At 35.1% G+C, this 19,907-nt stretch overlaps 1 protein-coding gene across 1 annotated transcript in view; it reads right to left on the reverse strand.

Annotated features, from left to right (window-relative positions):
• Positions 1-19,907, reverse strand: part of LOC150103066 (uncharacterized) — a 223,228-nt gene that overhangs the window by 53,333 nt on the left and 149,988 nt on the right. Inside the window, exon 12 of the mRNA XM_090397785.1 lies at positions 1,317-1,409. Within this exon, the coding sequence (XP_090253911.1) occupies positions 1,317-1,409 (93 nt within the window). The remainder of the gene's footprint in view (positions 1-1,316; positions 1,410-19,907) is intronic.

Below are 19,907 nucleotides of genomic sequence, written 5' to 3' on the forward strand. Positions count from 1 at the left end.
TCATCGGCAAGCAATTGCACATCTGATGTTAGATCCTGACTGATGTCATTAATGTACAGATTGAAAAATAATCGCCCAACGACTGAACCCTGAGGTACAACACTGGTCACCTTCAATCTGGCAGATTCACGCCCACTGTATACCACTTTTTGATATCTGTCTGTCAACTACCCCCTGATCCAAGTCAAGAGTTTATATTCCAATCCCATATTCTCCAGTTTATGCAACAGCCTTTTGTGTGGTATCCTATCAAATACCTTAGAAAAATCCAGCATTATCATAGTGTATCCATTCCCTTTATCCAATAATAAATTTAGTTTAATCCTTTATCCAAGTGTGAGCAAACAAAGTTTGTGCCTGAAAGTATCTTCAGGACTGGAGTAAGGTGGTGCAACACCAGGGCGACTCCTAGTGGAGTCGTCCAGAGTAATTTATTAAAAAGGTGGCACACTATATTGCTAAAACATGACCTTCCTTTAGTAAACCCATGCTATTCCTTCATTTATTGTCCAATAAATCATTATTTTGAAATGCTGAAGTTTTCCTCGTACCTATGCATTCCTACATATTTCTAATGGAAAAATATCAATAGAAATAATCCACATAAACAAAAGCTCTTTGGGGTCCTCAATAATTTTTTTTCAGTGTAAAGGGGTCCTGAGACCAAAAAGTTGGAGAACTGCAGCTGTAGATAAACTTATTTCTCCTGGTGGAAGGCAAAAATGATATAGTTCTTATTTTTTGAAATTGACACAACAATGCAAAAGTGATAATGTACATTAATAAATTTCACTCATATCTTTCTCTTGTCTAAGTTGAGTTGATTGTTTTGTGTTTGCAAGGTAATCAGAAGTCACAAGTCATGTATTTTATCACATAATTCACAAACTACTAAAAATATCGTGGCCAAAGTCTCATAATATCAATGCTACCCTCAAAGAAATAATCCACTACAATAAACTATTCCTTTAGGGATTTGCTCTAATAAAACTTTGTGTGAAGTCCATAAACAGATATTTTTCATAAACTGAAATCATATGCCACTTTTAAGAAAAATGTTCAATATATATACTCAGAACTTGCTTTGATCATACATTTGCTCTCCCCCACACACACAAACACAGTGTGCAAATTACACATGAAAATATGTTATCTTTGCAATGACTCTGTTTTGTCTGTTTACAGATAAAACAGTCATTGCAATTGCTTAGATAGCAAATTGAAAAAAAAAAAAAAGAAATTCAATGCAAAATCACCATTGAAAATAAAAAAATATGTCTGAGACATGTACCTCAATCTTGCTGCTAAAAACATACCTTTTACTGCCTGAATTTTATCTTGGTCACTATCTCTTTTTTCTGATTTCTCCTTAGGTACCTGTCCAGTATCAAGTTTCTGCAATGAATTCACTATTGAAATGAAAAATATTAATGAAAACATCATTTTATTTCTATAAAAGTTACAACATATATATACACTTTCACAAATAAATTCAGACACCAGTAATGCTGAAGAAAATAATGCACAGGTTAATTCTTGTTTTAATGAGAGGCAAGAATCTGTCATAGAATACTTTCAACAAGTTAATAAAAGTATCTACTGAAATTTACTCATAAATAGTAAGCTATTAAAATTTTCCATACTACTTTACAACAGTTACTACTGCAGCAGTCAAACTGATTTATATTCCTCTTAATATGAAATCTTAGCTGTCTCAGAGATGGCAGGCCGTTCAAGGAACAGTATTTTCCTGCAACTGATTACTTATAAGCCTGCATTTATATAATGAATCATGAAAGACCATTTTCATAGAACTGCTAAATTGTGGGAAATAAGTATTTTCAAAATTTTTGTCCTGTCTATTGGGCAAAGCCCCAGTTTGGTCTCCTATGGAGGTATGGGTTTGAATTCCACAGCAGCATGCTTCTTTGTCAATGTCTTATTCTGTTTATCCACTACCTCTAAGGCTCTTGAAATAGTTATGAAAATCTTATTTTGTCTTCTAAGCAAGGTTCTTGCCTTAATCTAACTCTTAACCCACCAACAAACAATGTGCTTTGGATTCATGCCTTTTTTGTGAGGCTGTATTTCTGTTATATGAGGTCTATTCAAAAATTTCTGGAACATGATTTATTTAAAATATATGCAAAAAGTTATAAGGTATAGGAACATATCTCTCCTTCAAAATATTATCTTCAAATCCTGCTTCAATGCAGTGTTCTCAGCATTTTTCCCACTTTTGGAAGCATCTCTGGAACTGTTAAAAAAAGAATGGTTTTGAGTTGCTCTATCACATTCTGTTTAATTTCATTTACATCTTGAAACATTCATCCTTTAAGTACAGATTTTAGCTTAGGGAATAAAAAGAAGTCATCACAGCAGGCCAAATATGGTGAAGAGGGAAAGTGAAGTACAACTGTGATGTTCTTCTTTTGAGCAAGCAACATTGCAAGTTGAAAGAACTAAATGAGCTAATGTGTTGTTGTGATGCAAAAACCACAATCCACTTTACCATTGCTCCTCTGGGCATTTTCAGCAATTCAAAACTTCTTTGTAGAATGCATAGCTGACAATATGACCTTGTGCAACGAATTCAAAATGGACCACACTTCCAAAGTCAAATCAAACAATCAGATCATTTTGACATTTTATCATACTCTTTTTCTTTTTTTTAGTTAAGGAGAGTTCTTTGTCATTCATTGAAATGACTGTGCCACCAAATTGTGGGTGCAGAATGTCAATGGTCATCCAGAGTGAGGATCACCTTCAATCAAAGTTTGACTATCTTTAAACTTTTTGAACCACTAAATGTTTTAAGTATTTCATAAGTGCCTATGGCATTTTTTTTTTTTTGCCAAGTTTAATGCAAAATGATATGTTAGCATGCCCAGTTTTTCTTTATAATAACTGTTCTTGAACTTTTTGAATAGACCTTGTATGAACAAAACATGATATCACTGAGGGCTTTCAAATCTACAAAAAGGTGTCCCAGTCCAAATCAGTCTCAAAATAGGGCATGTCTAAGATTTATTAATAGAATAATGAACTTTAGTTGCATTCCTCAAATCCAAAGTTCAAGTCTGAGCTATGGGATTGAACCATCAGATCTTAGCATTTATGCTGTATGGTTTAATGACGCTATAGGACCTACTCGCAAAGTCTAAGGTACATAAAATTCAATTTTCTTACCTTCAAGATAATTTCTTAACTGTATGCAGTGGACTTTCACTATAACAAAAACACCGAGTCCAAACGAATAGTTTGTTATAGTGGACGATTTGCTAGAATGAATTTTTCTTTATAATAGTATTATGACTATGAGGGCTTAAATCAGGACTTTTTCAGTATTTTATTAAAGTTTGTCATAATGATTGCTGTTTAGTGAGAGTAGACTATATTGCCCTTCAATTTTCTATCTTTCCACAGCATTAGTTAACTAAAAATTGTCCAGGAAGTTAAAAAAGATCCCAACCAATTACTTGCACACAAAAATCAAACCCCTTTGAAACTAAGCTCCTACCACAACCCATTTTGCTGCTAAGGGATATCTCTGGTATTTCTTGCATACTATTTTCAAAGCTATGCCCAAATACTTTTGAGAATATCATATCTAAACAAAAAGTGTTTACTATTTTCAAAGCAATGAAAAGAAAACATTGTTATAAATCTCATATGGCAGAACTTAAATTTTCTAGAAATTCTTTAATGTCATATCATTAAAGGTTATACAGTTATAAAATTATTCATTTCATGCTCAAACTAGATATACTACTATAATAAGTTTAGTTTAATAATCCTTTATCTAAGTGTGAGCAAACAAAGTTTGCACCTGAAAGTATCTTCAGGACTGAGCTAAGGTGGTGCAACACCAAGGCAACTCGCGTAACAAAGGTGGAGAAAGCTATCATCACTCCTATCTCAGTATCTCCCATAATGCAAAGCACATCTCCTTGCGGATAATACTATGCATTTAGGCAAGGGCCACTACCCAGACCAGTTTCGACCTTTATTGAGGTCTCGTCAGTGGGAGCCAGGCCCAGTAGTGGAGACACCAAGGCAGAAGCAATGAGAGGTCATCCCCACATATAGGAGTTGCAAAAAGGTGTACAACCTTATTAAATTACTCCGGATTCAGAGAAAGATGTTGAGAGTTTATTTTTCACTTGGTTAGACTATAATAAGTTTACTTTAATCTTTTATCCAAGTGTGAGCAAAAAAGTTTGCACCTCAAAGTATCTTCAGGACTGAGCTAAGGTGGTGCAACACCAAGGCAACTCTAGCAAAGGTGGAGTCTAGATATACTACTGTGAGTAATATTTAAGTTTAACAGGCACAAACATGTTCACAGAGGTTTCCTTTCAAGGCTATTTTCGAGCATTTTCATAATCAAAATGATACTAAATATGCCATAACCAGGTAGGCATCAAGATGACCAAGATCTATTAGTCAGCTTTGACATAATTCCCTTTTCACCAATGTCCCAATCAATGATACTATCTTACACTTACAGAACATATTTCCACACGATATCATGGCCCTCTTTACCCATGTACTCCGCTCCGGATATTTCGCGTGGCAAAATTTTTACCTTCAAAAAGAGGGTACAGCCATGAGCTCACCCCACCCCCCATAGTGAACTTTTATTTGGAAGACTTTGAGCAACGAGCTCTAGAATTGGCATGCCTAAAGCCCAAATTTTGGCTCAGATACATCAACAATATTTTCGCCATTTAGCCCCACAGCCACGAAGCACTAGATACATTCCTTAGCCACCTGAACAAACAACACAAACACATCCAATTCACCACTGAAACGGATGAAAACAACTCTCTTCCATTCCTAGACACACTTGTCACACATCTTCCTTCAGGCTGTCTCTCCTTCTCAGTTTACTACAAACCTACACACACACACACACAGGCCAGTACATACACAAAACCACAAAACTTCTTATCACCACCCAACACAAAAACTAGGGGTCATAAGCACCCTTAAACACAGAGCTCAAACCATTTGTTCAAATGAACAAGCTCTTAACCATGAATATGAGACCATCAAACATACCTTTATAAAAAATGGATACAGTATAAAAACCATTCACAAGATCCTCCACAAAGATACCACTAATAACAAAAAAGATTTCAAGAATGCTATTGCTATACCATATGTTAGAGGCATTTCTGAAAATATAGACAGAACACTACACAAATACAACATCAAAACCACCTTTAAACCCTGACAAAATTAAGACACCTACTCAGTTCTTCCAAGGATCCCCTGCCACACCTAGCCCACCCAGGGGTTTACAAAATAGATTGCACATGTAACATACCATACATAGGGGAAACAGGGCAAACCATCCCAATCAGAAAGGATGAATAGAAACGACACATAAAATACCTCCATTTTTGAAAAACCGGCCTTTCTGACCACACACTCCAAATATACTACAGAATTGATTGGAAAGGTACCAAGTCCCTACACCGCACCAAAACCTGGTTCGAGTGGAAATTCAAGGAAGCACGTGAAATGCTCAAACATGATCCGAATCTGATTAAAAATGATTGTCTAACCATTCCAAGAATGTGGAGAACCCATCTGCAACCTTCATAGCAACCATGAAGAAAAATCTCAATACAAGAAGACTTGGTGAAGTGTTTTTTTTTTTTTTCTCCTGAACATCCAATAGCAACCTTTACTGTATAAATCCAGAAGATAATCGTAGTATAATAATATAAACTGTATAATTCCAGAAGAATTCTAGTATGTGAGGACTTTAGCAGAGTTTATTGGTATTTTTTTTTTATATCACTAGAGGGCAGGCTAAGAAAAAAGATTAGTTAACAACCTTGATGTAATTTACCTGTATAGAGTGCAACAGCATGTAGCTTGGTTCTTATACACATGTATCCTTCTGATGATGACCTCAATACAGGGGTCGAAACGTCAAGTTATTATTTTATTATTAATCAGTAAAATAATCTTTTCAACACATGTGTTTGTGTCCCTAAATTCATAAATATGAATTTCTTCAATAATGTTTGCATAGTTGACTCTACAATTTACTTGTAAAAGCTGCTCACATTTAATTCTTTTTAAAACTTTCTTATATACTGTTCTTTTCTGTATGATATCCATTTTTATCCTGCTTAGTAGTAAGAGATGGTCACTTCTAATTTCGAATCTTCTGTACACTCTTGTATCCTGAATTAGCTTTATGATATCACCATCAAGATTATATAGTCAATGAGGCTTTTCTTATTTCTTGTGTCTTCTTTCCATATGAATTTGTGCTATAAAAAGTTAATAATGATACTGAAAGGCTATCAGCAGCATTGCTTTCTCAATAGATTTTCAACTTATAAAACATCCCCTAGTTCTTCATCAGGGACAAGGTAAAGCCAAAATAAATTTGGATTTACCTTGTCATATATTCTACCACTGTCATGTATTCTCCAATTTTGTTTATTTATTCATATTACTGTCATTTTTATAGTTTTGTTTATTGATTGATTAGTTACAAGTTTCTTTTGTAATTAATCAATAAATAAATAAAATAATATAATATATATATAATATATATTATTTATTATATTATATATATATAATATATAATCTCATCTCATCTTCCTTTTACCCTCTTTTACCTTGCAGTGTCGAGGGTTTATTAATCATCGGACTTCAAACCGTTCACAGAATAAGGTGGTCAGCCCTAAGCCCTGGTGTATCCTATGTCCGTAATGTTGAGTTCTCAAGGCTAGTTTGCCTGCTTTGTGGGATGAAAAACCCCAGGATAAACTGGGGAAAAAAAACTCTACTGTCCACACCCAAGTTCAGCTAACTTGGCTATGGCTGAGGAAGATCCTTCAGCTCCTCACGTCACCGACGGGAATCGAGCCTAGGACACTCCTTCCCCAGGCATATGTTTGCGAAGGGCACAGCCACTAGGCTGACCGCATGGGCATAATATATAATATAATAAATAATATAATCTTATGAGCTTTTAAGGCAGGAAGAGGAGGCACAGTGTCACATTAAATTACAAAAATGACTTAATATGCAGTTTGGCTTGGCACAATAACAGATAAATAGTTTAATTCTATCATGTGACACTAATAATAACTCAACATTTTTTAAAGCTTAGAATGAAGTTAAAATACTCCATAAAGTAAAATACTACCTTTTACACATTATTATGCATAATTCATAATATTTTAATGTATCAAGAGATCAACTCTGTTGACAGACTTCACAGAAATTATTTTGTCACAAAATGTTCCATAGATAAAGAAAACTTATATATATTAAACATTTCACTAAAGAAAATAAATTAACCTAATTCCATTCAGGCTCTGAATTTTTTTTTTTTTTTTCCCCACATTTGATGTCTGTAGACACCATATGGTCACTGCTGTACCTCACATGGTTTTGGAAATGATGTCTTCTGCTAGAATAAGTGGTAGGGTTGCAGATTCCCTTTCCACACGGAGTTTGTAGGACAATCACAAACATCCATGCCCATGGTGGGATTCGAACCCACAGCCTCTTGGCTGGAGAGCGGACACACTAACCACTCGGCCAACCAGGCTCTGAAAGAATTCCAAATTCAGACCAATTTGACCAGAAAAATTAAGCAAACCAAGATTAATTTATGTGTGTGTTGTAGTTGATAAGCTGCTATTTCTTCTAGGGGTGAAGAAGAAAAGGAGTGGGCAGTACCCTATATGAATCAGTATACCAAAAGCCAACAAGCTGGAAGGCTGTATTCTTGCAATGGTGTATTTTTAATGATTCAGTGATTTTTTTCTCCAACTGAAATGGGGGATTTTAAGGAGCAAAGAATCTGCATAAAACTTTGCTTCAATCCCAAAAAACCTGTTGCAGAAACTCAGTGAATCTTAAGGAAACATTTAGTGATAATGCTATGAGCCAGAACAAAACTTTTTTGTGGTACAAACGCTTCAAGAATAGACAACCGTCTATTCCTGACAACGATGAGCATTCTGAATGATCACTGACACCGAAAAACATTGCAAACGCATGTGAGGCTATGCTTGCAGATTGTAGGTGAGCTATTCATGATATGTTGAAGACAAGTGGAAGAATAATAACAGGATTCTCCATCATGACAATGCACTCACCCACACATCATGCGTGACAGTTCCTGGCTTCCAAAAACACGAGTCATTCTTCCCCCCCGCCCCCTTTCCCTGACTTCTTCCCTGGTCAGGCAAAAGGGAGGGGCTGTTGTTCCCCAAAATGAAATTCAAGTTGAAAAGGTGTTATTTTTACATGATTAAGGAGATCCAGGCAGAATTGCAGGCAGTGCGCAACACAATCACACTTAAGGACTTCTAGGGATATAAGGAATCATGGAAAAACTGTTGGAATCCCTGTATAAATGTCCAAGGGGACTATTCTGAAAGAGACGATGGAAACTAGTGGTTAGGATGAGTAATTTTTTTATGGTAAAATTCCACAAAATTTTGGGTAACACCTCATACATAATATATGATGCCTTCAGGGTACTAATTTTAAGGATCCCGGTGGTTCACATATAATTTCTTATATCATGAGACAACAACACAGGTATGAATTATATGATTAGATATAATAACCCAGGGTCACTTAAAGGCAAAGCTAAATAAATGAGAGGAGACCTTAACACTGCCTTTAAGGAATGTGGAGAACTGACTGGGACTTCTGACCTAATCTCCAATCCTCATCTTCTTGTGGTACACGCTGTTAGCAGGTACCTACTACCAAACAAACAAGGATAGGCTGGCAATATGGGATTTAGCTGATCAAATTTTACACTATATTAGCTTAAAGCCAAAATAAATATGATGGTACACCATGAGATTTCATGCTAGCTGAGATAGACAAGGCTCCTGCTGTTTTCAGCAGCAAACTAGGATGAACAGTGAAAAGTCAGCTACTGGAACAAGCTCTAACTCAACATCTAAAAGATGATAGACAAATACAACATCAGAAGAACTGAAGAGAGGAACTATCAACAATGGAAAGGAAATCAAACTTGCAGAAGAACTCAAAAGTACCCTGCAGACATAATGGGCATTACTAAAACAAAGAAGGCAAAAAGCAGGTGAGATTCTACCAAATAAGATGTTTTATTTTATATATATATATATATATATATATATATATTGATCCCATACATGAAAGGCTGAGAGACCTAGAAGGACATCAGTGTCATGAGTGGGGTACAGATGAGGATTGAAATAGAAGTTTATTTTTTTTTTTAAGAGCAGCTGCAGATTGTAGTTTGGGAATACTTCATGAGGAAGGCTGTTCCAGAGGACAGAGGTGGGTGGAATAAAAGAAAACAAGAGAAACGAGAAAAACAGGTTTGGTGTTTTGCCATTGCACAGTAAAGGGATGATTGACAACTGCTGCTCTGGTATTAACAGGTGCAACAAAAAGTAAACAAATGATGGTTGCCAATTTATGGAAGCAGCAACCATGAAAGTACCTGTAGAATAGACAAAGGTTATAAAATATTGCATCTCTGAGATAGAGGTTGAAGTTAATCTGTAAAAAGTGATCATCTATGAACCTAATTGCTTGCCTCTGGACAGCACTTTCCCAAATGTGAGCAGTATTTTAATCATGGGCGAATATTCAGGCAATAATGATTAAGGTAAGGAAGGCAGCAATGGTATTCAACACCAAATAAACTTCTTAATTGTAGAATTATGTGGAAAAACTTCAAATGGAGAAATAAACAATGAAACTGATTTGTGCCTAAGGTCCTACAGACTGAATCAATGGAAGAGGCAGCAGGCAACTGATAAAGAATATGGAAAAAGTGGTCCTTGATGAAGACCTAAACAGTTTTGGGAAAATGTGCAGAAAAGGATAAGGCTAATAATAATGGTAAGTATCTACATTATCTCTGCTCAGGATAAGGACTAGTCAATACTAACATCATCTTCCAACATAAAGATATGTTGGGCATATCTTTATGTTGAAATAGAAAATGACCACCACTTAATTTCAAGTAGAATAAAAGTGAATATCACATTGAAAAGAACAACACTATCTTAAAAAGTTTTCAAAAGAATTAAAGTTAGCAGCTATTACATGTAAACTGTAGAACTCAACTATACAAACAATATTCAGGAAAAATTGAAACAGTTTGAAAACAAGAATCAAAACCTGAAGTCTCGTTAGAAAACTCTCAAAAAAAAGATTGATTTAGCTAGGGAGACGTGGTGAAGTTGTCTGTAGTGACAGAAAAATAAGAACACCAAGGTGGAAACAAGAAGTTAAAGAATCCTAGAAAACAAGAAAACACACAGAAAGCTAATAGCAAATAAGTCAGCATATATCCTAAAATAATATAGAGAAAAATGTAAGAGCTGAACTGTGTGTAAGAGCAGCTACACTAAAGTTATAAGATTATCAATATCTACTGGTGATAGTGAAAGGAAATGAACTACACATTTATTACCAGTGGCTTTTGTCACACAGTTTGTGGCTTAATTCAATTATGAACACAATACACACACACACACACACACATACACACACACACACACACACACACACACACACACACACACACACACACACATACACACACACACACACACACACACACGTCGGTGGAGGGGGGCTGAAAAGTTCTAATAAACATCTAGAACAAAAATGATATTAAAGCAACTGATATAACCACAAGAAAGAACATATCTTTAAACCCTTTAACCCCCATGTTTCATCACATGTAATAATTTGTTCTTTTTCTTTTAGGATAAATAAGAAGACATGTTGATTCCTTCATGGTGATTATCACAACTTTTCAGTACATTCTCGTATAGCGCAAAAACATTAGCAGGATCCAAGGTTATGACTGTGAGCCCATTAGATATTACGATCATGTTATATTATTCCAAATTTGTAAATAAAGCCCGAAAAACACATAGGAGAAAATGTTATACTGGAATGCTTTGCAAGATACAATTAAACTATTGATTTTTCCATAAATAAAAGTTTAAGTTGAATTTATCATCCTTCTCTCATCAATCTCTTTAGTTTGTTGACTAATTTTACTGCTCAACTGCTCAAATAATAGACTAACATGATTATTAATTAACTTAAGGAATTCACAACATACACTAGAATATAAATTAAATTAAACTTTAATACATATTTCCAATATTTCGGCAACGTCAGGTTGCCATCTCCAAAGGAACTTAAAATAAAGACGTGCACACAGGCACTACACACAGTAAATGAGGATGAAGCAAGGAAGCTATTGTTTCTTCTAAAAGTCCTGATGGTGCTTTTAGGAGCTTTTACATGGAAATTAAACCAAGTATTTAATTTCTTGGTATCTTTAATTTAGAGAGAGGGGCATGATTTATATACCACAGATCATAATGCATGTAATAAATTTAAAGAATCTGTGTAAATAACTTTGTGGAGCACATGTGTCCCAGCAGTATAATTAAAAGTATTATACATGTTTTACAAAACATGTATAATTAGACATGTCCATTAAACAAAATATAGTTGTCCATGTTGGATGGTCTGTCACAGATTTTAATTGAATATACTGTACAAAAATTGCTGGCATTGAGATAATAAAGGCTCATTAACTTTCACATGAAGACTAGGAACAGATGATGTTCTAAACATACCAATTGCAGTTCTGATTGTAAGCATGATTCAACCATCAAAGAATACTGCTTCAGGCACAGATATGTGACCTAAGACACAATTTGAATAAACAAGAGCTATGGAGAGAGACAGAACATAAGTCAGTATTCCAAGAGGTGAAAAAACACAGGGTGCAAAGGATGTTTGATGGTCTGGCAAGGAATAAGGAAGTCTGGTGCTCTCCAACTCTTAACCCTCGGTTGTGTCCCCTCATATGACGTAAATTTAATTGTTGGTCAAGATGAAGATTTTTATTTTTTTATATTTTTTTGGCAAAAGTGCACATAAACGATCTTCTATGGTAAAAACCTGAACCAAGTGACCAAGAAGAACAATGGTCTATCAATAACGTGCTGGAGCTGTATAAGACCCTCACACTGCAAAATATGAAATATAATAAAATCATTCAAATAGAGAGGATTGCTTATGGCTGGAAAATATATGTTACTGAATTATCTTTAACAGCGAACAGTTTAACACTTTAAAAGGAACCTTCTCAGACTCACTCTTCTAGGAGAAAAGGTCGGGGGGGGGGGATCTGTGAGAAACTAAAACGGGAGGGAAGGACCCTCTAAGACAGAAGTTGCATAGATCTTTTAGTATGGTAGCTATGTTTTAAACTTTTACTTTTCTGTCAAAGAAAACTGCTGCTGAAAATGAAGAGTTCATTTTCTAAGAAATATATCTCTGATGAATATTCTGGAGCCTCTGTAGCTCAGTCAGTATAGACGAAGCACTTTGGCCTGAAAGATCTGGATTCAATTCCCATCAGTGCCTTGAGGAACCTTTATCTGGTCTCTTTCAAATAAAGGTAAGTTAGCCAGTCTCATACAGAGGTAGGGAATTTTTTCACCCAGAAACTGGTTTTTCATCCCCCAGAACAGGCAAACCAGCCCCTGTGAACACACATGGATTACAGTCATGAATACATCCCAGCCATATACCGGTCCAGAGCCCAGATAAAATTAGGGGGGGTTGGGGAAAGCAATGGTGAACTACCCTGTAAAAATCTCACCAGGAATACTTTGTGGACAATGCCTACAAAGTCACCTACGGTCGGAAACGAATGAAAGGGAAAATCAGATCAGATGAATATTCTAGCTGGATCCACCAAGATCTTAGTCTTTTTCTCTGGGTCTCTTTTCTGTCATCCTGTCAAAAAAAAAAAAAAAAAAAAAAACCTTGCTTCTAACCTTTCCTCTCCCATTCTGATTAAGTGACTATACCACCTCAAATTAGCTCTGCTAACACATTCCTGAATGTTAACATCATCAAGTTTTTTTTTTACCAGCATACTCATTTTTAAAATGATTCTGTGACTGATGTCATTTGTTCACTCCCACAGTCTTTCTTGGAACTCTCGTATCTGTGAGTCTCCAATCTTTGATCAAGTGTCTTATTTCTAACCCAGCTCTCAGATCAATATTTTAAAATTGGTTTGAATATTATATTATTATCATCATCAAGCCCTTCATGAAGTCAGCAGACTCACTGTGGTAGGTTCATTTGACTGACAACATATTTATCACACTGAATATTAAAATCCTTACAGCCTCTGTGTTAACAACATATTCTAGTAATTCTAGTAATTGTGGGTGAATGTGTTCATTCACCCACAATTCTCTGTGTAAAAAAGATCTACTCCACGTGCCACTTTTCACCACACTTTTACACAACTTCCAGGGATGGTCTCTTTGCCTCTCACCTCCTACTCTTTTTATAATTCCTGCTGTATTCATCCAATAAAACTTCTTCATTAACTTAAATGTCTCTATCATATCACTTATTTTTTCTCCTATTCACAAACTCCACAATCCACATTCTTTTAACTCCTTTCTCCATAGCCAACATACCAGAGTCCTGATATTGTCTTAGTCACTTGTCTCTGCACCCTTTCCAATATTTCTGCATCACAATGAAATCCAAGTGACCAAATCTGAGCACAATAGTCCAAGTGTGGTCTGACCGATGCTTTTTACAGTGGCATAACCAACTCCTTATCCCTACATGTTAGTGTACTTATCACCGCAGCAATACGATGTGCAGTCTTTGCAATATTTGAAATATGCCCCTAACTTTGGTCTACTGTTAACCAACACTCCCAGATCTCAAATCTCATCCACTTCTTGCAGTGTACAGTTCCATCAATATAGTACACAGCCTTATATATCTCAGCACTCATTGATATTAAAACTACAACCCTACATATTTGTCCAAGGTAAAAGTCTATTCAAATCTTCCTGAAGGGGATAAGGCTAAAATGGTTTTGCCTACACTGGGAATAAAAGCTGTTTGAGGAGCAAAGGCCCAAGAGCAGAACCCTGGGGCACACCACTGGTTACCCCTCTTTTTTGAAACACTGCTGGTATCAAAAATTTAGGGGACACTGGAGACTGAACCAAGGACCTCTCAATATACAGAATGCTCTACCACTGAGCTACAGCCCACTCACCTATATGCAAGACAATTTTAACTCTCTAGTGCAGGGGTCAGCGAACCAGGATAAATTACTCCAAGTGGGGTAAAAATGAAATTCTTGGTGGTAATGAGGCCTCAATAGACATAAATAAAATTATATAAAAAGTTCCTTGTTACGACAGAAATTTTATACGTAATATACGTATTTAGAAGACGTCATGCCATGTTGAACTCCAAACAATTTGGTTGCTAAGGCGTTGTCAATGGCTAAAACAGATATTATTTGTCAGTTATCTATTACCCGCCTTAACCTTATTTTTTGACACATGTTTTTGCTTTGTTTAAGTCGATTTAAGTAGTTATTTAATTTAATTTATTTCAATAGTTCTATTTTAAGTGTAAGATTTTCATTTATTAACCATATTTTAGTTTTATGTTAGTTCGATAATTTGATTAATATATTTTCTCCTTGCTTGATTAATTTTCGATGGTCAATAAAATAATTAAATACTGCCTTCATCTTGAGGACATGTCTTAGTGCCACGTTTACCAATTAAATTATTATAAATTTAAATGAACTTTAAAAAACTTAAATTCAATCACTGTCTTTTTTACCTTCAGATGACATCAACTAGAAAAAGAATATACCAGGAAGAGTTCCTCAATTATGGGTTTACACAAATAGAAGCCAAAGGAATAATGAAATCACAGTGTGTTGTCTGTTTGAAAGTACTGACTGCAGAATCTTTCAAAAAGAGTCAATTTCAACTGAAGAAACACTTGGATAATTTGCACACACATCTGTCTTCCAAACCACAGGAATACTTTGTAAATTCGAAAATGTCTGTCAAAAGACAAAGACTGGACAGCAACTTGAGGGGTACATTCGATCAATGTTCAGCATCAAAGGCTAGCTTTGAAGTGGCCTGGTTGATTGCGAAACAAGAAACCATATACTATTGGTGAGGAATTGGTTAAACCAGCAACTTTGAAAATGGCAGAGATTATGTGTGGTCAGAAAGAAGCCAAGAAACTAAATTCAGTGCCCTTGTTAGCAAAAGTTGTGAAAGAAAGAATTTCTATTTTAGCAAAAATGTGAGGGAACAAGTTATTTCTTCAATAAAAGAGAGTAATTGCTTTGCTATTCAGCTTGATGAGACTACAGATGTCAATAGTAATTCGCAGCTGATGGTGTATGTTCGCTACAAAGATTTACATGCAATTAAAGAGGAATTGTTGTTTTGTTCTCCTCTCGAGTTGCGATCTCATGGAATTGATGTCTTCAATAAAGTTAATGAATACTTTAATAACGTTAATTTAAAGTGGGAAGACCGCATTGCTGTGTCTGTTGATGGAGCTCCAGCTGTGTTGGGTCATGTAAGTGGTTTTTCAGTTTCGGCAAGAGAGAATAATCCAAAAATTGAAGTTAACCACTGTATGATCCATCGCCAGGCACTGCTTGTGAAACATTTGGAACCTGCACTGGAAGCCGTCATGCATGATGTTATCAAGGTTATCAATGTTGTCAAAGGACATGCATTAAACACGCGACTATTTCATGAATTATGTAAAGATGGTGAGGCTGAATATACAGACCTACTTTGTCATACAGAAGTGAGGTGGCTCTCACGTGGAAATGTTCTGAACTGAGTGTGGGCTCTCAAAACTGAACTTGAAATTTTTATGGTTGATCAAAAGCATGTTCTCGCAGATAAGTTTACAAACTCCTTGTGGGTTGCACATCTCGCATATTTTGCTGATATTTTTGAGTATGTGAATGCATTGAACAAAGAATTGCAAGGAAAAAACATCAATATAATTTCAGCCATAGAAAAGATTTTAGCATTTACAGCTATCTATTTTGTTAGATAGCTGCCGTTGCATTAGAAATGGCAGCTATCTAACAAAACAAGATAGCTGCCGTTTCAAAGTTAGCTTTGTTTTTGGAAGATTGTGAAATATTACTTTTGACGACATCAAGGATACAGTTATAAGGCATCTTACCAAACTCAAAGAAAGGTTCTCTGATTACTTTCCAGATCTTGATTCACATACTGTCAGTTGGGTTGTAGATCCCTTTAAATGTGAAATTGCTGATGTACCAGAGAGCCTCACTTCAATCCAATAATGAAGCACGTATTGAATGTGAAAACAAAGCAGATCTGTCATATTTTTGGATGTCAATAGCTGCAAAGGTTTTCAAAATTGCACATGAGGAGGCAGTCAAAAAATTGCTGCCTTTTGCAACAACCTACCTTTGCAAACAAGGATTTTCCACTCTAATAAACATGAAAACAAAGCAGAGAAATCGATTGGACCCCGGAGACAGTATCCAAATTGCTTTGACATCAAAATGCCCCAATTTTGATGTTATTGTATCAAAAATGAAACAACATCATTTCTCCAAAACCTGAAGTGAAAAAGTTTTCAAAGAAATCCTTTTGTTTCATAATGAGGATATTAATTTATTTTATCGCATTTATTTTATACTTTTTATATTTATAATTGTATTCTCCGTATAAATAGATTCAATAAACCTTTTGAATTTAAATAATCTATGATTTTCTCCCTTTCAAATCAAGGGGGTAACATCGGCATAAATAAATACATTTTGAGGTAATAGGTAAAAAAGTTCCCCGAACCCTGCTCTAGTATCTAGTTTAGCATTTTGGCTAATTTCTGTCTTCTTCCATAGAAATTTATTCAGCTGATTTTCAATCATACCAGCTTTACTAATTGCATTGTCTATTTCTAAATTTAATTTGCCATCTAAAAAATTGTGTCTAATTAGCTGAAATGCCTTATTTATTATACAAGTTCTCCATTCAGGATGTAGTTGATGTTTTCAATGTATATGCTTATTTTTATTGTCTTTGACTTTTTTGTTGATGATTTTCATACTAAATTTACTACTGCAGTTATTCCATTTAGTCAGGGAATCTGGCAGCCTTCTAGAATTTATATTTATGAATATAACATCACCCGCAATAAAATAAAGAGCTGAGATTGACATTTCCAATTATGACATCAGGTTTAATGCCGCTTTCATAACATGAACCATATAGATGATAAATAATAGTGAAGATAATTTCTTCACCCTTGTCTCACATCTGAATTAAAAGAAAACCATCTTCCTCCTTCAATTCAAATATAGACTATGTATTGCTGCTTAATATGATGTCCCATTTACACTATATAGCTGTAGTATTTCAAATAGCTTTTCTATTGGTATACCTTGTCATATTTCTTTTCCAGATCTACAAAACTTAAATACAGATCTTTATCTTATTCCCATGATTTCTCAACCATTTGTCTTAAAATAAAAAGCTGATCTTGACAACCTCTAATTGGCCCAAACCCGGCTTGTTCCTCTCCAAGCTTCCCTTCCACAATTGTTTTAGCCTTTTCTTGGATAAATCTTACCAGGAAAGTTGAGTTGGGAAAATCCCTCTGTAATTCTTACATGTGGTTTTTATTACATTTTTATAGATGGGTAAGTAAGAGAGCTATTTCAATTGTCTAGAATTCAACTCTCAGGCCAGGCCTTCTGAATCTTGCAATATAGCAACTGTAAAAGTTTTATCTCCATATTTGAGCATTTCTTGTCGAATATAATCTACTCCAGCTGCCTTTCCCCATTTCACGTTTTTGACTGCTTGTTCTGCTGAAGTATTGATATTCACTCCTGTTGAATGTTTTCTACAACCTACTGTCACTTGTTTCACTTAGCACTTTGAAAATAATTACTCTAGACAACCAGAAATTCTTTATTTTCAGTTTTCATGTCACTTTATAATCTCCGATTCTTTTTACAGTATTTACAGTATTTCCTCCATTTCTAAGTTTTTCAATAGCCCTCAGAAGATTTTGCCATCTTCCCTATATTTATTTAATAAGTTCCTTCCAAACTGTTCCCATGACTTTCATTTAGCTAGTTTTATTATTATTGTTACAGTAACCTCCATGAAGTCAGTAGACTCATCGTGGGAGGCCCACTCAACCAGTAACATATCTATCATATTGAACTTTGAAATTATTTACACTCCCAGCATTCCCAATGCACTCCAGCAATGCATTCCACTCACCAAGAACCCTCCATGTAAAAAATCTACTCCTCACATCCTTCTTCACAACATCTTTATACAACTTCCAGGGATAGTCTTTTGTTCTTCCCATCCTGTCAGTGTTTTTATAATTCTTTGTGTATTAATCTGGTAGACTCCCCTAACCAACTTGAAAGTCTATTACATCTCCTCTTTTCCTCTTATCGACTAAACTTGTAGTCTGCATTCCCTTAACTGTATAACCATCACTCAAGAGTCCCGATATCACTTTTAGTCTTTTGCCTTTGGTGATTCTCTCATATTTCCACTTCACAACAAAAACTAGGCAACCAAATTTCAACAAAATAGTTCATGTGTGGTCTTGACCAATGCCATATTATAGAGGCTACCACCTTATCCCTACATGTCAATGTATTTTTTTTTATCATAGAAGCAATACAATGTGCAGTCTTCATAACACTTGCAGGTGTTTTGCTTTCATCTTTCTTTAATATGTTGTCTTCTTTTCCTTGACTGCTTCTTTAACTTCTTGAGTCCACAATGGAGTTTGGATTTTTCCATCCTTATGAAGACTGCAAATTGTATTGCTGCCATGATGAAAAGTACATTGACATGTAGGGAGGTGGTAGTCAATCAATGGCTGAATCAATCAACGTTTTCTTCAGGGTCTGCCAATGAATCTCCATGGTTTGGTTCTTGTTTTCAATCTTTTTCATGTTTCTTGAGTAATATTTGTGTATTTGAGTCTACAGTTCAACTCTGAAAGCTTCTCAACTTTGATTCATTTTAAAATTTTCTTTTCATGTTTTTTCCTGCTCAAAACTAAATGGTGATTAGTTAATTTATTTTTAATGATATTGATGAGAACACAGACTGATAAGAAAATAATTACTATATTTATCAACTTATTTGATGATATTTCGCTGGTATTATATATCCAGCATCTTCAGAGCACAAAAACAGTTTGTCACAGTACATGAAACAACAACAATCTGGTATAACAATGAGACTAGTTTAAACAATTGCAACAGGACAAACACAAAGACTAAAGTCCTAATCAGGCACCATTTATGTCGAAAAAAAAAAAGAAAGAAAAACAGAGAGAGAGAAAGCACAGGTATTAATTCAATCTTAAAATGACTGTCTCCCAAATTTTAGGTAAATTTATACAGCCATACTTGTTGAGGTTTGGAGTATATTTTGAGGTTTGGAATATGTTAAATGGTGATTACTTCCTTTCTAATGTACGTACTTGTGTCCTGAATCAGCATAAAGATATGGTTATCAACAGTAACACAGTCGAGAATTTTTGTTATTTCTTGTGTTTCAAATTGTATGCAAATTCACTCTCCATGTGAATTTGCATACAATATATTGGAACAGGGTGTTGGTAATAACTAGTCCATTCCTGAATAGAAATCCAGCAGGTACTTTGCCAATATTATTAACTTTGCTCTTTTCTCCAAATATTCCCAAAGCATTCTGTGTCTGGTAATCATTTACTACTGTGCTGGTTAGATCTCCAACAAAGACCAACTTTTTCATTCTGTCAACTGCCTCAGAAAATTTCTCTGCTTCTTTCTTAGTAGAACTTTTTGTAGGACTCTAGGCAAAATAAGTCTCAATGGTCAATTCTCCTTTCTAATATCTGCCCACATCACTACTTGATATTGATTGCCATTCAAAATTATCCTCATATTTAGCATTGAATACTATACTAATCTTATTTTTCTCTGAATGCTT

This window comes from Typopeltis vanoorti, chromosome 9, assembly GCF_054136105.1.
Source record: "Typopeltis vanoorti isolate ZY-2024b chromosome 9, IOZ_Tvanoo_1.0, whole genome shotgun sequence".
Classification (NCBI taxonomy): Eukaryota; Metazoa; Arthropoda; class Arachnida; order Uropygi; family Thelyphonidae; genus Typopeltis; species Typopeltis vanoorti.